Source organism: Podarcis erhardii (assembly GCF_964252035.2).
Source record: "Podarcis erhardii genome assembly, chromosome: 10".
NCBI classification, from domain to species: Eukaryota; Metazoa; Chordata; class Lepidosauria; order Squamata; family Lacertidae; genus Podarcis; species Podarcis erhardii.
Genome location: NC_138500.1, coordinates 71,402,205 through 71,428,526, shown reverse-complemented (window position 1 = coordinate 71,428,526; position 26,322 = coordinate 71,402,205). Strand labels below are relative to the sequence as shown.

At 42.5% G+C, this 26,322-nt stretch overlaps 1 protein-coding gene across 19 annotated transcripts in view; it reads left to right on the top strand.

Moving 5' to 3' along the window:
• Positions 1-26,322, top strand: part of MAGI2 (membrane associated guanylate kinase, WW and PDZ domain containing 2) — a 618,960-nt gene that overhangs the window by 534,193 nt on the left and 58,445 nt on the right. For 15 of the 19 annotated variants that reach the window (XM_081879061.1, XM_081879059.1, XM_081879064.1 and 12 more), the window contains 4 exons: positions 7,158-7,249; positions 11,009-11,201; positions 12,413-12,499; positions 18,729-18,977. In XM_081879061.1, coding sequence (XP_081735187.1) covers positions 7,158-7,249; positions 11,009-11,201; positions 12,413-12,499; positions 18,729-18,977 — 621 coding nt within the window. Of the gene's footprint in view, positions 1-2,008; positions 2,051-7,157; positions 7,250-11,008; positions 11,202-12,412; positions 12,500-18,728; positions 18,978-26,322 lie in introns of all 19 variants that reach the window. The other 4 variants (XM_081879065.1, XM_081879050.1, XM_081879057.1 and 1 more) reach the window with 3 other exon arrangements.

Sequence of the window (26,322 nt, the reverse complement as noted above, 5' to 3'; positions counted from 1 at the left end):
GCAGGGCAGGACATCATTATGATCGTGAAGCCATACATTGCCGTTCAATCAGCCTAATCAAATTATGCCCACCTAATTTTGGACAAATGTTAAAAGTTGCTTCCTTGGAAGAGGGATCAACTGTAAAATAACTCTGGAACTGTAGCTCTGTGAGCGGAATACGGGTATATAGTTCCCAGGATTCTTTGGGGGAAGCCATGGCTGTTTGAAGTGGTATGATACTGCTTTAAATGTAGAGTGCAGATGGAGTATCAGTGAGTCTTGCCCCCACCCCCGCTCACTCCACTGATGGTTAAGAGCAGTTCTAGAAACAGGGTTGTGCTGCATACATCAGTATTCCAGCAGTTTAAGTACTGTAGCTTCCCCCAGAGCATGCTGGGAATTGTAGTATGCTGAGGTTGCCGGGGGTTCTCTGTCTAAAATCCTTAGCTTCCTGACAGAAGCACCATTTCCAGGTTTCCTTGGTGAGAGTGAAAACCAGACTTGACCAGTTTAAGAGCCAAGCTGGAAGACATCACTGAGTTTTTTAAAAATAAAAAAATAGCTGGGGGAGGAGCAATTTTCATCAGGAGTACAGTACACAAAGGGAAGATTTAACTTTACCCTTCCCAGATTATATCATTGAAAATCACCCCCAAAGCGAGTAAAGCATTTTTTTTACAAAACTAATAGGGGAGCATTTCAGCCACTGATGAAAGGGTTAAACTGTTCCTCTGTGCATAGCAGTCCTGATGGAAATATCTTTCTACTCCACATGTCGATATCATCATCATCATCATCATCATTTTATTTCTATGCCAACAATTAAAACAATGCTCAAGGCGGCTTACAATATGTCTGCTATTTTAATAATAATAATAATAATAATAATAATAATAATAATAAATGTTCTTCAATTCAGCATCATGACTAGTTTTGCCCTGAATCTGCAGTGTAAATCCAGGCTTGGTCAAACTGAAAACCCAAGAGAAATTGATCTATCTCTTCCACACTAGGCTAGATGTGGCCCCTCAGCAACAGTTGCTTGAGCATTTGGAGATTTGTCCAGACTTGAACTGAGGGCTGTCACATATGAGATTCAGAAGTATTAAAGTGTCTGTGTTCATATGTTTTGGTTGTGCTGTAACTGTGCTAGCCAGAGTGCCTCCATTTCTGCACATAGCTCTTGCTTGTTCCTGGCTTTTGTTCCTCTTAACCCAGACGAGATCCCCACATATGTATGGGCAACCACAGAGACTGTGTTTATGTTCAGAAGGACAAGTCTATACTTGCCTGTTCTGTTACTCAACCATCCAGGGATCAGGCAGTGCCCTGGGGCAGCTAATAACCAAGTTTTCCTGTAAATTTATAGTTCTATTTGTCAGGGTTTGGAGGGGTCTTTGGTGTTCAGTCTTCCATCACAGCTGGAAAAAATGAAATCCATGCTGTGCATCTCTGCAGAAGAGGTAGAAAAGAGCATGAATTTCTAATTCCTGCCATCTGCTTTTGTGACCAAGCAAGCTATAAACTGCCTGCACATTGTGAAACCTAATGAACATAGACACAACTTTGTACTTTTTATTTGCCTGACTAAAATAAAACGAGTAGATGTGTATAGGGTTGCATTGTAAATCTTATCAATGTCCCAAAATACCCTTTGACATATACATTGAGCAGGCTGAGCTTGTTTCATTTGAGGTATTTAACTTAATGCTGAAGGCTGTCATTTGAAAAGAAAGTGTGGTATTTATTTATTTTTATTTCTTTATTTACCAACTGCATGTTGATAACAAGCAACTAACATATCATTGAATTGAAGTTACTTCTTAATTTGCTCTGTTTTCAACGAATGTATCTATACAGATGTGCTTCAGCTAAAACCAGACACCATAACGTGAGAAAAGTCGGTTCAAAGATTAAATAAATAAAAAGCGTTTGCTATTTCATACTGAAGCAGAAAAAGCAGAACTGCATTTTTACATGTCTAGACAAATTTATTTCACTTTTAATTCCACATTTTCCTATTCAGAGCAAGTGCCGCCCAGGACTGGTTTTCGAATGGATTCCTCTGGCAAGTATTTCTCTGCCTTCATTGTGCTAACATATCTATTGTCCATTGCATGTCCTTGTGACTGTGCTTCTTTTAATCATGGCTCAGGGGTCAGGTAAATCATGAGTGCCTAATCACCATTCTGCATTGTTTTTCTTCTTTAAAAAGACAAAGACTTTTCATCTAATAAATACCCATTATGGGAAGGAACAAGTGTTCCTTAAAAAAAAAATCTCAAAACATATATGTGGAAACATGTAACCATGTTTATGATCATTAGAGAGCCAGTGTGGTGTAGTGGTTAAAAGCGATAGACTCGTAATCTGGTGAACCGGGTTCGCGTCTCCGCTCCTCCACATACAGCTGCTGGGTGACCATAGGTGAGTCACACTTCTTTGAAGTCTCTCAGCCCCACTCACCTCACAGAGTGTTTGTTGTGGGGGAGGAAGAGAAAGGAGAATGTTAGCCGCTTTGAGACTCCCTAGGGTAGTGATAAAGCGGGATATCAAATCCAAATCCATTAGATTAATAAACTTAATAAAATATCAAAGTCCAGAGGATTTGTGTTCACATTAATTGTCATTTAGGCTTTCACAACAATATAGGCTGTCCTGCCTACAGAAATGGTGGGATAGAGGGTGAGGTGGATCCTGTTCTATAACGGTCATCCTTGTAGAGAGCCAGTGTGGTGTAGTGGTTAAGAGCAGTAGTCTCGTAATCTGGGGAACCGGGTTCAATTCCCCACATGCAGCTGCTGGGTGACCTTGGGCCAGTCACACTTCTCTGAAGTCTCTCAGCCCCACTCACCTCGCAGAGTGTTTGTTGTGGGGGAGGAAGGGAAAGGAGAATGTTAGCTGCTTTGAGACTCCTTCGGGTAGTGATAAAGTGGGATATCGAATCCAAACTCTTCTTCTTGTATATAATTTTTATTCACTTCCATGCCATAATGGTATCAGTAGCAGACGGCAGGGCAGGGTATCACTTCTCACCTGACCTCCAGTTAGTCAGGTCACTGCAGCTTACCAGGACAGAGAGTGGGAAGGGCAAGGCAGCAAGGTTGGTGGGGTGCAAATGCATCAGCAGAGCCAATCCAGTGCTCCTCGGGTGCATTTGCACTGCACCAACCTGGCCTCTCTCTCTCTCTCCCTCCCAGTAAGCAGCAGCAATGCAAATGACCAGAGTTCGGGTAAGCACCAGTGCCCCACCACTATGCACTGGTGGGCTTGGTATTATGACAAAATACATGGGCATATGAATAAGTTCACAGAACACCACAACCCCCTGATCTGACAAACCGAAAGGGTGAAGTGGTGCTGTCTCTATGCCTGGCTCTGCTTGGCTCCTTTGGGCTCCACCAGCAGAAGCTGAAAGCAAGGAAAGTGAAAGCTATAGCTACCAGCAGGAAACTCTCAAAACATGATGCTTCTGAGGTACAGTGGGAAGCAGGAAGGATGGAGTTGGCCTGGCCAAGGATCTGCTGTGTCCTAAGTTGGTTCAGCAACCATCAGTGCGCAGAAACCAGTGGTCCCCCCTAGCTTGTGTGTGCAGCAGGACTGCTGGGTGAAGTGGTGGCTCCTTTTGTCATCTTCAAAGAATGCATACAAGGGAGGGCAGTATGTTATGGTAATGAAGGCTACTGCTCTTTTTTTATCAAGCAGTACTAGTGATATATTTAACCGCTGGGCCTCCCTGCTGGAAAGAGGGGCATTTCTTGAATTTCTGCATGCTATGGAACTGTTAGTGGAAGGCTCATGAGGTCTGCCCAAAGTTCACAAACTTAACCTAAGCCTCCAGGTTGGCCTCCCCAGTATTTTTAATTCTCCTACTTTTCTACAGTGTTTGCTTGAAATATACTCGGAGTTGAGAGTGGATTTCATGCTCTTTATTCAGCTCATAGTGGTGAGGAGGAATGAAAGTTCCCCCAAAATATCTGCTTTATATACATTATTTACACAGTGGGCTGCACGTGATTGGCTAATTCCGGGATTCTCCTGTAGGCCAATCAGGTTGTGGATTCACTTCCACCTGGAGCTGGATTGGGTGGCTCCTGTGGACCAATCATACTGCTGCATTGTTCTAGGACCAATCAGACTGCTGCATTCTGAATCCTATCGTTCTAGGACCAATCAGACTGCTGCATTTTGGATCCTATTGTTCTAGAACCAATCAGACTGCTGCATTTTGGATCCTATTCAACTCAGTACATAACATTGCTCTTTAGTTGAATTGAAAACATTGGACTGGATGCAAAGGTTCCCTTTCTCTAAAGGAAGAAGCTTCCTCTAGTGGATCCAATTCATTGCATTTCCAAAAATATTTGCATTGGAATTCTACTTCTCCCTCCTTGACATTTTGTCTCTCAGGCAAAGATAAAGGGAAAAGTCTCCTCTTTTTGCCACTTCCTATTATTTAAAGTTGGTGACCAGTGGGCTGTTTGCTTTACAAAGCACAGTCTCTGCCTAGAGGGCTTATTGTGCTCGAATGTTTTGGTTTCCGGGAAAACTGAATAAACATGGGCACCATTCATTTTCATTAAGCTCTCTATTTATTTTCATTACAATGCAGACAAGATTCAAGTACAGAAATATATAATACAGCGTTTCTAGCTTAAGCCAGTGTGGAAGGTTAATCCCCCGAAACATTTGTGAGACTTCCATTCATAAAATACAACTTTCTACATTTATCCACAATAAATTCTTAAGAAGCGCATGGTGAAAAATTCAGCTTGGAAAATGGTAGAGTATGCATATCCACGGCCCATATTGGATCCTGCTGTTATTTATTCATTTGTCCCCCCCACACACACACACAAAAGCCAATCACTTCGATTTTTAATTATTACTAAATGACCCAGTATTTATTTTGCTGAAACATATTTCTGAGTAGTTCGAAATGTTCCTTTGGGGACATTCCATAGCAAATCAATGAACATGGGTTGAATTATTAATAGTTATGGATTTTACTATACATGTTGACTTTTTAAAAGAATTTTTAAATTATTTTCTTTGGGACATATTCTGACCATGTCCAACCTGCTATGCTACAATAGTTTCATATAGGAATTGCTAATAGTCAGGTAAAAGAGCCCTACTAACACAAATGTCCCAGGAATAATTCTGCTAGTTCCAAAGGGTAAGGATGTTCTTTTTTTAAAAAAAAAAAATCACATTTCACTATTGTGGGGGGAGTGGAATGTATAGAGAGCCACCAATTGCTGCTGTTTAGAAAAAGGGAAGTTTTTCATTCCTGGAACAACCTCCTTCCTCTAGACCAGGGTGGTCCAACATGCTGCCGTCCCAAAGCCAGGCAAACAAGGTACTGGGCTTCCTCGTGCCCAAAGCCTATTAAGCACTTTCTCAGCTTTGGGAAGGAGATGGGAGAGCCTCGCACCTCCCCAAAGCCCGACACCTCGCTTAGCAGTACAGGGGCTGGTGGGGTTATACAATTTTGGGCTTGCTCCACCCCCCCCCAATACAGAGAGAGAGTTGTTGTTGTTGTTGTTTAGTCGTGTCCGACTCTTCATGACCCCATGGACCAGAGCACACCAGGCTCTCCTGTCTTCCACTGCCTCCAGCAGTTTGGTCAATCTCATGCTGGTAGCTTCGAGAACACTATCCAACCATCTCATCCTCTGTCGTCCCCTTCTCCTTGTACCCTCCATCTTTCCCAACATCAGGGTCTTTTCCAGGGAGTCTTCTCTTCTCACGAGGTGGCCAAAGTATTGGAGCCTCAGCTTCATGATCTGTCCTTCCAGTGAGCACTCAGGGCTGGTTTCCTTAAGAATGGATAGGTTTGTTCTTCTTGCAGACACAGAGAGAGAGAGAGTCCTAAATCCCTGTTATCTTCATTACACATAAAACTATTCACACTTTAGAACATTTCAAATGCATTTCAGGTAACCCTACAATAATCTAGGTTCAAAGTAAACATGACAGTGGCAGGTCTGTCTCAGCCCAGATTATTATTATTATTATTATTATTATTATTATTATTATTATTACTGTATTAAAATGTATATACTATGCTTCATCACAGGGTGATACTGCAGTCACAGAAAAAGCTGGCTGCTCCAGCGAGGGGTTGCTCCACCCTTCTGCTGCCCACACCTTCCTTCCCTGGTAGGGGAGCTTCAGAGCACACACTTATTAGCCTATTTTGCTATTAAAAATCAGAACTCCTCTCCTGCTCTATATGTTATATGGGCAGATCCAGGTTTAAACCTATATAACTGTCAACATCACAGCTAATCTGTCCCTCAGCCTCAGTTTTTACAGGTGGCACTAATGACAGTGATCATGAACCTTCAGAGCAGGGGTTCTTCAAACCTGGTATTTTAAATGAGGGGGCTCGAAGTTTTTGCAGCAGGTTTCTCATGCTACAAAATCTCCCTGGTTTTAAACAATGCATTTCCATCAAAGAACAAATGACAAGGTGAAATTGGTTTGTGGAGTTCACTGCCGCAGGCTGGCTTGCTCAGGAACCGGCCAAATCAAGGAGAGTCAGTCAATGGCTACTTGTCATGAGGACTCTATGCAGATTCCATGTTTGGAGTTCCTTTGGGGAGAACTCCAAACACTTCCTGCTTTTGGGCCTCCCAAAGGCATCTGGCAGGCAACTGCATGAAGCAGGATGCTGAGCTAGATGGACCACTGCTGTGATCTAGCAAAACTTCTTGTATGTTCTTAAGGCATTCCTGATGGTGGGGAAATGGTGGGAAAGGAGCAGCAGGAAGTCATATGTGCATGATTAAAAATGTTTACACCACTCCTCAGACATCAGGGTAAACCCACTTATTTCTAAATAGAGAATTTCTCATTGGAAGGAGGAAAATGCTATGTGCCTCTTACAAATACTCTTATCCATATTCAGAATGCAGAGCAGTTTATGTGTAGCAGTCAATTTTCCTTCATTCAGAGTTACCTTGTGGCATTTGATTTGATAGTTCCATCTTCAAGTACCTGTGTTTTCTTCCTGTCCCTATTCAACACACTCTGTCTTGTTTCTGTTTGCATCGGCTCTGGTGGGACTGTCATGTATCATTTAATGATCTAAACACTGGGCAGCTCGGTTTTTTGTAGAAAGAAACTCAAAACATTTTACACCTAAATGACATCTTATCTTATACCAGGTCCAGATTACAAGGAGTTGGATGTTCATCTTCGGAGAATGGAATCTGGATTTGGCTTCAGAATTCTTGGAGGAGATGAACCTGGACAGCCCGTGAGTTGTTTCTTTTGACTTTCTACTCTATAGCTTCAGCATCTTCGCTATCTGTCAGAAAAATATCACTTTGTATAATGGTCATATTGGAACGGCACTGTTTCTTGTTCAGACATTGAAAAAGACAGGACTCTCGAGCTATAAGCATCTCCATCTAAAATCTGTCATTGTGAATCAGTCTATATTAAGTTACCAGGAGTATATTCTCCAGCCTTTTACACAGTTCATTTTTCTGTGACATCTTTCAATTACTGACTTACATGACATGATTGGCTTCCGCAGATGGTCAGGGCCTTGCTTTTACAACAGCAAAACAACATTCAAACTTAGTAGGAACAAACGAATGTCATGCTTTGAGAGACACAGCACTGAGAAACGTTTGCTGGATAAATACAGTAATTTTGAGATTTGAAACTGCCCACTGTTTATATTGCACATTCTTGAGAAAATGTAACAGACATCCTGAAATGAGACATATTGCCTTCTGAAGTACACACAGTAGTGACTTCCATTAGTCATATACTGAAAGATTGCGGTATCAAAATAGAAACATTCCCCTGATAGTTCTCCTCAGCCATGACAAGCTTAAGGACTTGTGACTTTTAGTACATCACGCATAGAAAAAGAAGTAGTAATCATTTTATTTTACATATTTTGGATGTATTTTTAGCCCTTCAGCATTCCAGTGTACAATAAAGAATCTTAGAATACAGCTTTAAATATTATTGAATGCAGATAGAATAGGAAATGAACATTTTTGGTGCCCTTTGGATTTTGTATTTATTTGTACTAGCCAAAATAGACCTCAAAAATCTTTCCCTCCCCCCTGCCTTCTATGGTGAGATGCACAAGCTGTCTCAGCATATAACATTTGTACAACTGACTGTGGAGGAATGACATTGTGGTCATAGATTGCAATGGCATGCTACAATGGCAAGTATATCTATGACAATTTACCTGTCTTCTGACATCATAGCATTTTGAATGTGCAGACATCACTGATGGCTGGTGTTATGGGACAAAACACACAACACTGAGATGTCCAGATATGGGCCAGTTGCTTTCCATATGTAGAAGTTTTATATACCAGAATTATGAAGTGGCTACAGGAAAGTGGGGCTTCTGTCTGGTGCTTGTAGAATTGGTCTGTGGTTATTTTTAGTGCTTAAAATTCTTCTGTATATTTTGTATTGTTGTGTTGCTGTTTTAATGCCTTTGTATATTTTGCAATGCAATGTCACTTCTTTGGTGTTGTTAAGTCAGTAGATGCATAATAAATGAAATTATAATAATCATCATTATCCAAAATAGACGGCGGCAGATCCAATTTTGTCTAGAAGTCAGAGATCGAGGTTGTAATGTCCCTGCTACATTGCCTTGCCCTTGCCCATAAAACCACAGTGCATTCTAGCCAGTTTTGCAACCATAAAATTGCTGAAGACTAGAAATAAAAATAAAAATGTTGGAGTTATATCAGGGTTACATAGCAATCAAACATGTTAGTGCTAATGTTAGAATCAGAATGTTGGAAGCTATTTACACTGCCCTATTCTCAGGGACATGATTCATGACAAGCGCATTGGTAAATGCTGGATTCACAGGAAACTTTTACACAAAATGGGGCAATGGTGCTCTCTCTCTCTCCCTCTCTCTCCCTCTCTCTCTCTCTCTCTCTCTCCCTCTCTCTCTCTCTCTCTCTCTCTCTCTCACACACACACACACACACAGACACAAATATACCATACAAGGTCTAGCTGAAAAGATACCTTGATAATCTAGGCAATACATAATTCACTGGAAGTTAATAAGAATTTGCCAGAAGTGTTGTAGCCAAACTCTTGGGTTTGGATTGTGCTGTTATTCTGTTTACAAACCAAAATATAAAATTAGATTTTGATCAGTCCCAGATTTATTGAATCAAGGCACTCCAGAGAAAGCGGGAGGGTGGGGCATTCAGGCACAAGTCTCTTAATTGGTCTAATAAACAACATCTGCCCTGGCCCTTGGTGAATTTATGATAATATTTCTTTTTGGCATGTTTGTTATAATGATGTCTGAATGCTGGCATGTGGCTGTAATTGCATAGATTCAGTATGATTTTAAGAGGAAGCCATAAAATCCAATATTGCAATTGGAGACAGAGATTGGTTGCATGATTTGGAAACACACAAAGTTTTGCTCTAGCACATGAAAGAAAAGAAATGTGAAAACTGGCTCGGACACAACTTTATTCCAACCAGCTGCTTAACTTTTCAATCAAATAAGGCCTGAGAGATGCTGAAGAAGCTTTTTATTTCGCTTTTTTTTAATCTTTATCGTTTTCAAAAAATGAGTATTGAATTTTTCAGCATGGGATTGAGGAATTAAATCTTTTGTTTGTTTGTTGCTTTTTTGTGGTGATTGCCTTAGGGTGCACAACTGAACTGAAGCCACCTTTTCATAAAGAAACCTTTGAAGGATGGAGATATATAAAATTTTCAGCTAGTTTTAAGTTAGCATCTGATCCCAAATGGCTGAGCTAGTACATTTCCCCATGATGAAGCTTAATGTTGCTGCAGCGTACTGGTCCTCCTCAGGCTAAGCACCTATTGACGAATATATTTGCTAATGGCTGTTTCACCCATGCATGTACCTCTTTCAGTGCCTTATCATTAGATGTCTTCACTTAATGACTGACTCCACTGGCTAATATTATTCATATTATTCATATTATTCATAGTCTACGTTGCAGTGTCTTTCTAGAAGTAACTGATCATGTTGCACATGATGGCTCTCAAAACTAAGGACCTTACTAGTATATTTTCCCTTTCATGCAAACACACAAGTTGTGTGTGCACGGTGCAAGTGTGAAAATATAGCAACTTCCATGATGCTATAATGTTAAGTTCCTGTAATAAAATGGCAGAGGTTGCTATGGCTTGACTGCTTAGATTCCCAGCTCGCATGTTATATGGTTCATTCAAGCCTGAATGAGAAGAAGAGCCTGAATGTATTGTGCAAATTAGCTCTAAAATACCAAAGGATTTCAAAGCAGTTTTCAAACCGTTCATTTCCCCTCTACAGGGACCGGCCACTTCTTTGATAGCACAAATCCCCAATCAACATTGTACAACAAGAAATCTATTATCGCATTAAAATGCTAAGAGATGTGCAAAGTGGACAGGATCAAGCCACTGTAATTGTCTTATCACAGAGTCTGTTCAATAGATTTTGCAGTGACCCACCAACTCCTTATTAAACCACATCACTGAAGAATGTTATTTATCTAAGGGACAGGGGAGACAGGGTTTAGAAAGTCTAATCTTTAGATGTTATGTATTAACCCTCTTTAACAGCCAAACACATAGCCTCGCCCTGAAACTTTTGTGCCTGCAGTGTCCTTAATGATTCTAATTTTTGTAATTTCATGATCTCTCTCTCACACCCACACTCACACAAACAGGAGTATATTTTCTAAGAAGAAAGTGAGCCAGCGATGTAAAATATTCATTGCTGTTTGGGTTATTAATCTCATTACTCCTTTAGGAAAAAGTGTAACATTAATTACTAGTAATTGCTACAGTATTTGGAAAGGATTTTGGGGCATTTCTCATAGGCTTATCTGAGTGCTGGCATTTTGGCAGCAGTATCTTGAACACCACTCTGCAACAGAGAAAAGTTTTGCCTATGCACCACCAGAAAGTATTGGAGATTTCTTTGCTGCCTTGCCCTTTGGATTTATGCTTGTAACACTCCTCCCCCCCTCCCCCCATTACTTAGATTTTAATTGGAGCAGTAATTGCCATGGGCTCAGCCGACAGAGATGGCCGCCTACATCCTGGTGATGAGTTGGTCTTCGTCGATGGAATTCCAGTGGCTGGCAAAACTCACCGATATGTGATTGACCTCATGCATAATGCAGCTCGAAATGGGCAAGTGAATCTAACTGTGAGAAGAAAGGTGCTACCCACAGGTATGTTCAACAGAAGGGAAACCAAATATTTCTAAAAATTGGGATGCAACTAAGGAGAAATCATACATAAAATGTTCGGGGGGGGCATTAATATTCAGAGAGATGTTGCTTTTAAAAGAAAACAGATAAAATGTTTGTTTTTCAGCTTTCCCTTACAATGTTCCTGACACAAATGCTAAAGTATTTTGGTTATTTTACAGAGACTAGGAAAGTAGAACTGACATAGAACTGTACTAGTCATGAGTCACCCCGTCCATATTCCTTTTTCTATTGGCTCTATGTTCCTACCACCATCACCTCACATGCCGTCCTCCTGCTAAGTCAACCGTCCTGTTAACAGCCATTGTGTGACCAACAGACTGCAGGCAAATGAAATAAGCGTCAAGATTGTTAGGTCCCGGGGGCCGGAAGTGATTTCATGAGTTTTCAGCTCATTCCCAGTCATTAGGAGCACAATGTAAAAGCCTTTTAGCACAAACCAAACAGTGGCAGGTAGAAATAGGGCAGCTGCCTTGTCTCTTTTAACCAGTCGGCATTATACTAAAATCTAAACCATAGATACAGAATTAGACATTTAAGGAGTCATCAAAGTGGTTTTGTTTTTCTAGATATAGATAACCCAAAGATGAGGCCTTAACTCACAGTTTTCGTCTGGAGTGTATTTCTATGAGTCTATTCACTTCTTTGCAATGTTGCTGTATGTGGATTTGTGTCTGACATCTCAAAGCCTGCTGCCTGTGGGCCATTTCAGACACGACACAGAAACAAATACTACTGTGAACAGGGAGCTGAAGGCAATCCTGATAAGAATACCAGTAGGTTCCTTGTGTTTTCAAAAACTGGTTTGACACATTCACATTTTACATTTTTAGGTGTACACTTAGAAAAAGGTAATGTGTGAAGAGGAGGCCATATCTAGGATACATTTGTCACAAGTGCACTGAACTGAGCAATTGGAATAAGCAGATATGACTTTAAACCCCTTTCTGTCTACTCCTTCCCATTCAGTAAAGAACTCATTCTACCCTGCTTACCTTGCTAGCTTTGCCTTCCATTCCTACACATTGTAGCTGATCAAAACCTCATATTTCCAACCCCATCTCATTCTTCACAGTGTCATCTTCTTCTTTGGCACAGTCCTATGTCCCATTGTTAGCCGTATTGCAGTCATTCCAGTAAGGAGACTGATGTTCTTCTGTTGACCATTATAGACTCCTGGAGTCAGAAAAATTCTCTCCAGCCTGGTGCAACGCCCCCTAGCAGCTCCCCAAACCTTAGGAAAATGGCCAATAGCCAAGGTAACACACAGCACCTGATGATTAATTCCTTGAGGAAATTAATTATGCTTCTGCTTGTGCGGGTGACCATTTTTATTTGTTGCTGGTCCTTGCTGCTAACTGCATGTCTGGAACTTTCAGTTGAAGGAACTTCTTCTGGTCTGGAACTTGTAGCTGAATATTCTTTTTGGTGGCAAATATCAATCACGTATTGAGTAACAGGAAGCTGTCTTCAGAAAAACAAACCTCCAGGATGCTAGAAAGAGACAGTCAGCAAAAATCCTCCCCTAAAGCTATAGAGGGGTGGTGAAAGGATTTTGTGTGGGGGTGAACTTTGGAGAGAGATCTTTAACTTACAACTAAATGAGGTGGACAAGTTTATTTTATTTATTAGCTTACAGTATATTTCGTTTCATTTCAATTTAGTTATTTATTTATTTATTTATTGTTTCATTTTGTGTGGGATTGTATGGGAAAAGGATGGCTGCCTCCGTAGGCAATAAGCAAAAGAACCCCCGGCCATCAAAGTAAATGATATTCATGCACATTCCCCCCAAAGTACTGAAAGTTCTCCCAGCCTAACTTTGTGGAAGACAAAGTCAGGGTGTTATGCCCAAAGCTTGATATGAAGAGTCAGGTTGTTGACAGCCTTTATAACAGAATATTAGGACCAGTGGTTTTTTTCTGGGGGGGACACAGGGGTACACATACCCCTAAACATGTTGCGAATCTAAGTTTGACCTCCTTGAGGGGCAGTATTTCAATATGAGTAGGAAAATGAGAGCACCCCTAAACTTTTTTTTTAGAAAAAAAGCACTGGGCCCATCACCTCCTGGCAAATAGAAGGGGAAGAAATGGAGGCAGTGAGAGATTTTACTTTCTTGGGCTCCATGATCACTGCAGATGGTGACAGCAGTCACGAAATAAAAAGACGCCTGCTCCTTGGGAGAAAGGCGATGGCAAACGTAGACAGCATCTTAAAAAGCAGAGACATCACCTTGCCAACAAAGGTCTGTATATTTTAAAGCTATGGTTTTCCCAGTAGTGATGTATGGAAGTGAGAGCTGGACCATAAAGAAGGCTGATCGCCGAAGAATTGATGCTTTTGAATTATGGTGCTGGAGGAGACTCTTGAGAGTCCCATGGACTGCAAGAAGATCAAACCTATCCATTCTTAAGGTAATCAGCCCTGAGTGCTCACTGGAAGGACAGATCGTGAAGCTGAGGCTCCAATACTTTGGCCACCTCATGAGAAGAGAAGACTCCCTGGAAAAGACCCTGATGTTGGGAAAGATTGAGGACACAAGGAGAAGGGGGACAAGATGGTTGGACAGCGTTCTCGAAGCTACAAACATGAGTCTGACCAAACTGCGGGAGGCAGTGGAAGATAGGAGGGCCTGGCATGCTCTGGTCCATGGGGTCACGAAGAGTCGGACACGACTAAACAACTAAACAACAACAAGAGAGAAACCCTGACAGTCACACTGCATGCTATCATTACCAGAGTGCCCATGACGCTCCAAGCAGATGGACCCACACATGCACAGACCCACACACCCCTTTCCAGCACTCTGCTATTTTTAGTTTGTGCTTCAGCCATTCCCTCCTGGGAATGTGGGCTAAAACCACCATTGCCACACAGCTCTGTCATAGTATCATTATAGCACAAAACGTCAGTCCATTTCTCTAATTGACTGTGCGCACTGGAATGTAGTATCCACTCACTAAGTTCATACAACAAAGCGGGGGCACTTGGTAAGCTCCAGCTTGAGAATGTGAGCAAGCATATCATGGAGGTGATGGGTTTGAGAGCCATGTCCCCAATGCATAGCCAGTGGCGTAGCGTGGGGGGTGCAGGGGGGGCCGGCTGCACCGGGCGCAACTTCTGAGGTTAGGGCAAATCCACGGGTTAGGGGGCGCAAATCCACGGGTTAGGGGGCGCAAATTACTTGCCTTGCCCCGGGTGCTGACAACCCACGCTACGCCACTGTGCATAGCTGCTATTAGGAAAGATAAGCAAAGTCTCCTCCATAATCTTCACTGCCCCCCACCCCCCAAAAAACTAAAACAGGCCTGAGGAAGCACTCTTGAAAGATCAAAAACCTAGTTGGAGGGAAGACAGCCAGTGCTTCATGGCTGGGTAAAAGCTTTTCCCAAATCTTGGAAGTACGTTCGAAGCTCTTGAGAATGAATACAGCATAGAATAATTGCAAGAATGGGAGGAATCTATTAAAGTCCAGTTATGAAAGAACCACACAGGGAAAAAACTATGTTTGGGCTTGTTCATTCTGAGAGCATTTAATAGTCGGGTCTGCATCTTAGATTTAAAGAGCCATAATACCTTCAGAACTTTAAAAAAATGAGGAAGAGAAATGCCAGGTATTGAAACCTGATCAGGAAAGAGTGACATTCCAATGTACAGAAGGACTAAAATGCTAGTCTTTGTGGAGAGCATACCCAATCTTTAACTCTCCCTCCCATGGACAGATTTTTCAGAATAGATGGATATCCAATAGCAATATAAAACCTGCTCTACCTGGTTTATCATTCTTTCCTGTACTTAATGGGAATCTGTTACATTCATTTATAGCTGAGGCAGCACTCGGTAATTCTGTGGGGTAAGATAATTTTCTTTCTGTTGCACCCGCAGTGACATAAACCGTATTCAGGCTTCTAGAACATGACAGCCAGAAAATGAGATCTTTCTTGTCACTGACTATGGCATTTAGCTGCAGGTCTGGTTCAATAACTTCGGGAGATTTTCAATTCTAACATAGCGGCATAATGATTGTTTGTTTTTCTTTCGTCTCTCTTGCGCTAATCACTTTGTTTCAAAGTTGTACAAGGACAGCTAGAGGACATGCTTACCTGCCTGAGAAAAGAGAGACTTATCCTTGATTCAGAGAAACTTGATTTTGCACTTTGAAGATTTTGCTTGATATATTGTGATGTGTGTGGCAGAGAGAAAGCTAATCAGCAATTTTGTAATATGCATCTTTATCAGCTGGAGGAGGGAAAAAACAGATTTGATTTTATCTGAAATTAAAACATTCCAAATATGGACCCATTATCTGTTTTATGAGTGGAAGCCAGCTTGTGGCTACAATCCTATACACACTTTCCTGGGAATAAGCCTCACTGAATTCATGTGAATTCATGCATAGGGTATGAAAAGCATCATATTATTTAATCCAGGGGTCACCAACCTTTTTGGACCAGTGGACAGAATTTTGAGAGAAAGTCAAAAAAGTCAAGGGGGGGTGGCATAACACCCTATAAGCAAGAGAGCCACCCCTGGCTGTGTCCTGCTGCTGCTGTTTGTAGAGATCACACAATATTGATTTTACACACAGAGAGAGATACTATTGCTGTCTAATAGCCACAGGGAACATCTATCAGTACCAGGGAAGACATACAAGATAGCTATGCCACACTCACTCTCATTTCACCTAAATTTATTTTGCCCCATAACTTATTTTCTAGGAGGGCTAGAGGAATACTTTTTTTAAAAAAAGAAAAAGCTCAGCATCTGGAGCACCTGCCCAGCAGTGCCAATCAGTCTTCATCGGTGCTGGGTTGACAACCTCTGGTTTAATTACTAGTTGTGCTAGAATTATCAAGAGTTTTTCATGTCCATTCTGTTCTTGTTGAAGAGAGACAATAAGATTTTTGTCCAGCTTTCCTCTAAGACTGCACTGTCAACTTCACTTATTCAAAGCTAGCAGGATGAGGCACAAGGGGAGGCTCTATGGCAGGCACAGGCAACCTCAGCCCTCCAGATGTTTTGGGACTACAACTCCCATCATCCCTAGCTAACAGGACCAGTGGTCAGGGATGATGGGAGGTGTAGTCCCAAAACATCTGGGGGATCGAGTTTGCCTATGCCTGCTCTATGGCTTCCTGAGTGCTTACCTGGATGAGGACGGGTACAGGGTGCCCTCCAGATTCAGCCCCAGGGAGCATGGCCAATGGTCAGGAACAACTGGAGGGTATTATGTTGGCCCATATAAGAATGCTTTATAGAACTGACCAGGGAGGAGAGAGGATCATAGTCTAAAACTTTTCTGTGGCTGGTAGCTCTGAGTGTTCATAGTGAACCAACCTCTCTCGCTGGTACCATTTTCATTTTAGCACCTGGAATGGGTTACGCTGCAGTGTGTTCAGTAGCTCTTACTGTATTATTAATCTTCAATAATTAATCTTTCATACTGCATTACGGTGCAGTACGCTGGTTTGACATCAACTGATAGGAAGTGCCTACAGAGGGTGATGAATACAGCACAAGATATTATGGGCTGTCCCGTGAATCCGCTGGTTGAAATAGCAGAAGAATGTTGACTCAGGAGAGTGAGGAAAATTCTCAGGGATGATTCATACCCTGGCTGGCACTTTCTTGATCACCTGCCCTCAGGCAGAAGATATAGAAGCATGATTAGTCGCACCAAGAGGGTAAAGAACAGCTTCTATCTGTGGGCTGTTAGGCTGCTGAATGAAAAGATAACAGCAGGGCAACTGACTTTCGGGTTTGGTGGGTGTGCGTCAGTAAACGAGGGGAATTAAGACTAAGAGAGCTGAGTGGGGGGTGCTCCTGTAATCTCACTGTATACAAGTTGTTCAAGTGACAATAAAGTATTTCAACATTTCAATAAAGGATCTGCCAGAGAAATAGAGCTGTGTTTTGTCCAAACTTCACATTTTATTTTTTTACTTTTTGCTGACCACCAAATATATAAATACAATACGACTTCTATCCTTCTGCGTCCTCTGCATTTGTATGTATATAAAGTATATGGAGTATCATAGAATTGTAGAGCTGGAAGGGGTCCTGAGGATCATCTAGTCCAACCCCTTGCAAGGCTGGAATATGCAGCTGCCCCATATGGGGATCGAACCTGCGCCCTTGGTGTTATCAGCCCCGTGCTCTTAACCAGTTGAGAGAAGGCTGGTCCACGATGTAAGTGAAGCTAAGGATTCGAGTTCTGTGTACAAGGACAGGTTTTCTTTTTGTAAGACAACCTGTATTTGATAACAGGTTCTTATTTGGGATTAATCTTCCCTGAATTAATCCCTCTAGTCCACAAACATCTTTTGAATAGGCTGTTCTCTTTTTAAAAGGGAAGTCAAGCAGTTAATCCCCATTACTCTGTTGGGTGCCTGCTTATTTTTTTCTAGTTTGAAGGCAAATACCTTAATATTGAATTAAATGTTGAATTAGACATACTTAATAGACATAGATAGATAAAGAAATGTCTCATTTCCTTGGAATTCAACACCCATTATTAGTAATGATATAATTTTATATAGCAGTATTAATGCGCTATCGGTGTACAGCATGTGCACAACATAAGCACCCACTCCCACAGAATATAGTTTTAGTCTCTCACTGAGGGGAGCAGAGCTGCTGTGTGTGGCAGCAGTTGTGGAATTGCTTACACAATTCAGATTATTACTCAATTCCCATAGTTTCCAGTCAATGCTCTGATGGTACCTGGATTCTGAGCTTCAGGTGGATTCTTAGAGCAGCTTAATGTCAAAGCTGAAATCCATAGCAATCAGACCTATGAAAACAACACCCACCATTTTAAAACTCCTTGAATAGCACCTAGAGCAAGGGCCACAATTAAAGTGGATTGATCTTAAATGCCTGGGAACATAAAAAGGTTTCACGTGGTGCGAAAAAGATGCAAGAGAGCCTTCCTGGTAACTCCAGAGCTAGGATGTCGTCGCTGAAAAGGCCACCACTGTTTTCCTGTCCCAGGCTTTCTGAACCCTTCATTGCCAAAATGCTTCTACTTGCCTTTGCTTGCTATTGTTATCAGTGATAACTATGGTCACTGACTTGAATCATATGAAGTCTGGTCTATGGGAAAACGTTATAGTGGTCCATGTACTGCTAAGGCAGACTTAGGGTGGATCAGGTCCAATTAGAACTGATTAAGTATTCATTTAAATAAATCCACAATAGACAAGATTTAAATTGAGTCAGGTCTCACTGGTAATTACCTGCTCTGAATGTTATGGGTCTATTTTGGATCATATGTACTAGTTTAGGAAGGGTGCCTTGATTGTTTTGCTGCCTTATCAAAGTAGATCCCTGTTATTAGATCCAGTCCTCCTATACTGGGTGCAGTTTTGTTTAGCACGCCCAGTATTTGGTGTTCTAGAAAGCCAGATAGATTTGAGTTTGGTGAGTGTCTGTTTTGTCAACAGACAACCTAGATTCTTAATCTTTGTGTGATTTCTGTTTCAGGAGAACCGTGCCCTGAGAATGGCAGAAGTCCAGGCTCTGTGTCTACGCACCACAGTTCTCCAAGAAGCGACTATGCCACATATGCTAACAGCAATCATGCTGGATCAAGTAGCAATGCTACACCCCCAGAGGGCTTTGCTTCACACAGCTTGCAAACAAGCGATGTTGTCATCCATCGCAAAGAAAATGAAGGGTTTGGTTTCGTTATCATTAGCTCCTTGAACAGGCCTGAATCTGGATCTACAATAAGTAAGTTAAATTTTTTTCTGTCAATTGTTGTTCCAATTCCTTTACAAAAATCCTATAAAACTTCCTTTTGCCAACTGTACAGTGGTACCTCGGGTTAAGAACTTAATTCATTCTGGTGGTCCGTTTTTAACCTGAAACTGTTCTTAACCTGAGGTACCACTTTAGCTAATGGGGGCTCCCGCTGCCACCGCCTGATTTCTGTTCTCATCCTGAAGCAAAGTTCTTAACCCGAGGTACTATTTCTGGGTTAGTGGAGTCTGTAACCTGAAGCGTATGTAACCTGAAGCGTATGTAACCCAAGGTGCCACTGTATATGCAGCTAATCCATTGAGTTCCATTTATTCATAGACTTCAGCATTTATAAAGTCTTATATCCTTGTGTGCTTTGGGTCAAGAGACCAATTATTTTACACAGTTCACTCTTTCAAATGTTTCCTGCCCATGATTTAGAGAGATTCTATTTGTATGGTTTTGTCTCCTTGTTAGGCTGTGCTCTGAAATAATAAAGCTATCAATAAGGCATTAAGCACTGTGTACATCAAACAACCAGACTAAAAAGAGTCTCGCTGTTTAAGACTAGACAAATGAGAAACTGAGAGACACTGAAACTAGGGTTGTCTTATTTCAAAAAGTAAAAACCAGGAAACCCTGAAAGTTGTTGAGTTTTTTTAGGAAAACCCAAAAGTTTCTGAGATTTTTTTAAAAAACAATTTACAAAAATGCCCCCAAAAGTGATTTTCACTTGCCTAAGATATAGGACAAAGCGACAGCTTTTGGAAATAGCAACCCTACCTGACATTCATTGAGGCATTCTGCAAAGAAAGAAACAGTATATTGCCAGTTGAATACACTGAGTCTTTTGGCATGATAAATGTTGACACGTGCTCCTATGGGTTACCTGTGCAGCAAATAAATAAATTTTAAACAGTATTGTTGAAATGGTATTTTAAACAGTAGCCACTTGCTGGATAAGCTTCAAATTTAAATTGTAACATGGGAAGTGAGTGGCCCTCAAAAGAGGCTAAACAACAACCAAATAGATATTATTACTGTGACTATTATCTAATTTTACTTAATATGTTAATTTGAACAGCAGGTGTGGCTTGATTTCATTGTGGAAATTTGCTGTGGGTTTTTGTTTGTTTTCTTGCAGTTCCCTTGATGGAAGCACGATGTTTTGAGAAATTACTGGGGCTGTTGCTGCTCACAGAGCCATTTTAAGCCTTAAGCTACTTGAATTCCAAGAGGACTAGGCTGGAAGCGGCCACTGGATGCAATCAAGAGAAAGCTAAGTGAGCTTAAGTTCAGTTGAAACCAATGGGATTTAAATCCACAGTTAAGCACTTAAGTCCCATTGATTTCATGGTTAACTTTCTCTGGATTGTGCCCACTGTATTTCAGCATTCACCTCCCTTCCATATAGCAGCATCTGACTGGGTCTTTGTGCAGAGGCTTTCCAGATTATTATTATTATTATTAATCAGAAGATTATTAGCTATTCCGCTTTTCAAAGGACTGTCAAGAGCAAAGTGTGACTTTCTGGGTCAGCTGCCCAAGGACTGAAGAAAATCGTCGTCACTGGGACATTTAAAACTGGGCCTGGCAGTTGGGAACAATTTGAGGTGACTAAACCCCCTCTACACACACAAATGGATAGGGGAAATTGAAGTGTGTTCATCTTTTAAGTTAAATAACTGTGAGCAGTAGCCAGTCAGAGGATTAGGCTGGCAACCAGGACTAGCCAGTTAGAAGTGAGGGCTTTAGTGATGTAATTGGCTTTTAAATCAGAGAGGGAGAAGGGGCTTTAGCCATCCTGTCCCCAGTTTTCCTGGCCCTGTTGAATACAGAGGATAATAGTCTGGGTGAGCAAGCATAGGGTTATGCTATAAGTGTATTATTAAATAATACAGGCACAGGTAAACTCAGCCCTCCAAATGTTTTGCGACTACATTTCCCCTCATCCCTGATCACTGGTCCTGTTAGCTAGGGATGATGGGAGTTGTAGTCCCAAAACATCTGGAGGGCCGAGTTTACCTGTGCCTGAAATAATATATACAGTGGTACCTCTAGTTGTGGATATGATCTGTTCCGGGGTGCCGTTCGCACCCGGAAAAGTCCACAATTAGAGCGGTGCTTCGATGCAAGCGCAGAGCGTGATATAGTGCTTCTGTGCATGTGCGAAGTACGCAGAACATTTCTGCACATGCGCAAAGTGCACAGAATACTTCTGCGTGCACGCACACAGTGAAGCCCGGAAGTATACACTTCCAGGTTTGCCGCGTTCGCAAGCCGAAATGATACAACATGAACCTAACGCAACATGAGGTATGACTGTATTGTAAGAAGAGGTACAGAACTGAACCATATGGTTTTTAGACTTGTATTGATTTTTTTAAGTAATTGGTTGGTATTCAATTAGGTTTTACTCAGAGGAGATCTATGAAAATTAATGAGCACATGAAGCGGATCCCACCGCTACTACCAGTTGTGGCAGATCCATGGTTAACACCAATTGAAGGCCTTCAGACAAGACTTACTGGAGATGCCAGGGATTAGACTTGGGACCTTTGGCGGGCAATGCCTGCCCTGTGCAACTGAGCTATGGCCCACCTCATATGAGATGCCAGGAAGGAGATGTTGCATTGCTTTCACAGTAGACTAAAATAGCAACATAGCAACTGTTACTGCAAAGACTATTGCCATTTAATGTATGCTTGTTTTATTTACAAAATTAAAAAGTTATTATTATTAGTTCCTTATGTAGCATCTCAGTGTTGCACAGCACTATAGAGAGTAATATAAGCAAAAATAACCCAGTAGGTCCCTGAGCCCTGGGAGCTGATCATTTATTGGACAGCCAACGCTGTTGACATTTTCACAAGCAAGCTTTCAGAGCAACCAGCCAACCAGCCATTCTTTTTTACCCTACATGGTATGCCATAGCATTAAACAAAGGAAGCGAAGAATAAATATTTAAATATGTTCAGTAAAAATGTTAATGTATTCACTGCAAGCCAGCCAAGGGGAGAATTCATTGAAAATACCGGTATGGAAAGAGAATTGTCTGTAATGTCAGGTAGGCATTGTCTCCCTGGTCTTAGGATTTCAAATAGAGTCCTGCAGTTTTATTTGCAATTGTTAGAGCTGCCATGAATAAGTACAGCCCAAGAAATACCCACATAGGAGGTAACCTTTGGGACAGAACAGTAAGCCAGATTAGTTTGTGCATTTTAAAAAGGTTTTATCAGCACCAGCTTTCTCTTCTTTTTGTTTTAAATAATATTTATTAACAATTTAAACACTACAAAAAATAAAAACAATACAATACAACACAAAAACACTACACAACACCAACACATTTAAACTAACAAAACAAAACAAAACAAAACAATTTAAAACACATCAAATAGTTTCAGTATCTTATCTTTCATTGACTTATTTCCGCGACCTCCTCACACCTCCCTTTTTGTATTCCACTTCTATTTAACTGTTTCAGCAATTCCTTTCCATCTTTCTCTGTTTTCTATCCTATAATTATCTTAACACATTCTAACCTTATTTTTTCCTTTGATACTCTATTAATCTATTTATACTTAATTCCTTATAACATTTCTACTAAAGCCATATAACTTCATTCCAACATTTTTCTAAGATTCATTAATTTTGCAATATTTCCGTAAATAATCTTTAAACTTTTTCCAGTCTTCTTCCACCGACTCTTCTCCCTGGTCTCGGATTCTGCCAGTCATTTCCGTCAGTTCCATATAGTCCATCAACTTCATCTGCCACAGATTTCTCCTTATATTATTGGAATTTTGTAGGCCTGGGCATTGGAAACAAGGTGATGTGCTGAGGGGACTTGAACTGGGAGATGCCTGGTTCTTTGCGTCCCCATGGGAACTTGCCAGAGGAGGGAGATATGAGTTGCACTTCAGTGCAACCACTACAGCCACAGGTCAGGTGACTAAAGGAACCAATTGGCTTCTGCCTGATCCCATAAAGCATCTGACTCTGGCTTGGCTCCTCCATCTAAGCAACTCCCTCAGGCATTGTTCTAGACTACCAGTCCCCATTTACTCCTTAGCCTCTTCCCTGGCTTGACTACCTACCCAGTTGGCACCTGCCTGTCTGTCTCCAGATCATGAGCCTTGACAAGTCCAGAGGGTCTGCCTCCCTCTCTAATTTCTTACTTGGTAGCCTGGCACCAAGTCCAGTCACATAAGTGCTCAATAATTTAAGAAGGTAGGTGTGACAGCCATGAGGAAAGTAGGTGAGCCAAAGCAGGGCTCCTTCAATGGCCAGCCCATTATGGGGAGCAGGCAAGATAGAAGAGCATATTGTCTATGGGACGCGGGTGGCGCTGTGGGTAAAACCTCAGTGCCTAGGACTTGCCGATCGCAAGGTCGGTGGTTTGAATCCCCACGGCGGGGTGAGCTCCCATCTTTCGGTCCCAGCTCCTGCCCACCTAGCAGTTCGAAAGCATGTCAAAGTGCAAGTAGATAAATAGGTACCATTTTATAGCGGGAAGGTAAACGGCGTTTCCGTGTGCTGCTCTGGTGCCGGTTCGCCAGAGCAGCTTCGTCACGCTGGCCATGTGACCCGGAAGTGTCTCCGGACAGCGCTGGCTCCCGGCCTCTAGAGTGAGATGAGCGCACAACCCTAGAGTCTGTCAAGACTGGCCCGCACGGGCAGGGGTACCTTTACCTTTACCTTTATTGTCTATCAGAAAAAGTAATGTGGCTTTCCCTTGCAAGGGCCTGTCCTCAAGTGGCCACGATGTCCAGTCCTCAGCTATCACACAGGGTGTAGACTTCTCTCAGACTGCTTGCTGCCACCACCTACTAAAAACATAAGATAAGCCTGTTGGATCAGGCCAATAACCCATCTAGTCCAGGATCCAGTGGCTGGACAGATGCTTGTACTACTACTACTATTATTATTATTATTATTATTACAGCCCAAGCTAGCCTGTAAGCTGGTAGCCATTGATAGCCCTGTCCTCCATGAAATTGCCTAACCCTCTTTTAAAGCCTTACCATTTGGTGGCCATCGTTGCCTCCTGTAGGAGCATGTTCCATAGTTGGACTTTGCACAGTGTGATAAAGTGCCTCCTTTTCGCTTTCCTGAATATTACAGGCGTAGAGAAAGCAGTAGAACTCTCCTTTTACATCCTGACTCAAGCACATCTACACCAAATATGTGGAATGAGATAAACAGAAGCAGCTGCAGGCCTGGCCTCCCAGCAGCCAGCATTGCTGCCATGTATTGGGATGGTGTGGGCATGGGGCACAGTAGCAGTGAGGCTGGGACAGTGCCAGTGGGGCAGCACTACTCTGGCCTCGCTGCTGCCTTGCCCCAGACCTGCCCTGTCCTTGTACACAGCGCAAACACACACACACACACACACACACACACACACACACAGGCTTCCTGGTGGCCACTCCTGTCTTGGGATCCATCAAGGCCAGAACCCAGAGAGTTAAACAGAAACATAGATTTAATTAAAGAACAGAACATTCAGAACAAGTAATATTTCTCTACAGAGTTCTTACACTTCTAGTTTCCTGATTAAACATCACTGTCTATCTTGAAGTGTCATAACAGCTATCCTAACTCTATTAAATACCATCTCTTGTTCCCCTCAGTCTCTCTTGTCTGTCACAGCCAGCCTCCACTCTGTCATTCTGCAGCAGAGATTATCAGTCACTCAACTCTAACTCTGCCCAGCTATCCATTCCACTCCACTAATGTCAGTCATTCTTCCACTACCTCGTCAATCACAAGAAGCAATCCCAGGGCCTCCACCTCCAAAACAAATCCTCCCAGAGCATAGGCAGCTTCCAGCCATGCCTTTCCCAGATGCATAGCGACAAGGAGCTGCGTTGTAGGGACGCGGGTGGCGCTGTGGGTAAAACCTCAGTGCCTAAGACTTGCCAATCACATGGTCAGTGGTTCGAATCCCCGCGGCGGGGTGAGCTCTCGTCGTTCGGTCTCAGCTCCTGCCCACCTAGCAGTTCGAAAGCACAATTAAGTGCAAGTAGATAAATAGGGACCGCTTACTAGCGGGAAGGTAAACGGCGTTTCCGTGTGCTGCGCTGGCTCGCCAGATGCAGCTTGTCACACTGGCCACGTGACCCGGAAGGGTCTGCGGACAGCGCTGGCTCCCAGCCTCTTAAGTGAGATGAGCGCACAACCCTAGAGTCTGGCAAGACTGGCCCATACGGGCAGGGGTACCTTTACCTTTACCTATTTATTTAAAATAGTTTCCCAATACCTCTGCACTCTCAAGAGAGCCCTCACAGTGGCGTGCAGGGGGGGCCGGCCGCACCGGGCACAACATCGGGGGGGGGGCGCTCGCACTCGCAGCTCTCTGCCCCTACCTGGCTCACTCAGGGTTAGGGGGCGCAAATTACTTGCCTTGCCCCGGGTGCTGACAACCCACGCTACGCCACTGAGCCCTCAGGGCAGTTTGCAACAAATACCTTAACACAGTAAGAACTGAGAGCAGGAAAAGCTTAAAGGGTATACATAGGAGCATCATCAAAAGAAGAGTATTAAAGCATCATTTACAAATCCTTAGAAGCTTCATGAAATAAAAACGTTTCCCTCTGCTAAAAACTGTTAAAGACAGTCACACTTCCTTCAGGGCAGTGTTTCATAACTGGGCTGCTTCCACCAAAAAAAGCCTTGTCCAACCTGCCCAATATGGCAGCAGGGCAGAGAGCAGTGCTTCAGGTGATAACTGCAACTGGCAGGCAGGTTCATGTGAGAGGAAGCAGTCCTTCAGATATTCTGGTCCCTGCCTCTTTAGAACAGGGTTGGGGAACCTCAGGACAGAGAGTCAAATTCATCCCTCCCGTCTGACCCTCGGAAATCTCCTTAGGACACACTTCCTCTCCTCCGGTCATATCTCTTGCCCACCCCTACTCCTTGAAATGTGAAGTGGCTGAAATGTGTCCTTGAATGTTGATAATGCATTTTGGTGGCCTGGATGGAGAATATCAGGGAGTGTGTGCAGAAGCTAGCCCACTGTACAAACTGGCATTTGTTGCTCTGTCTGCTTTTGCCTCTGGCATGGGACCCTCATTAAGTTGCCCAAAAGAGAATGCTGGGCTGAAAACAACATTGCTCTCCTGGCTTCCCAATGCCATGTGGTACCAAGAGATACAAGGCAGCAGACATTCGGTGCAGTGTGAGCACAGCAACAGGCACTTCAAATTGGCTCTGCCACTGCAGATGAGAACTCCTCACCCCTCCCAAAAAAAAAGTCCTGCATGTACACAAATAGCCCTGATATTAACCCTTGAGTGAGGGATATATGGTTACGGGACAGTTTCCATCCTCA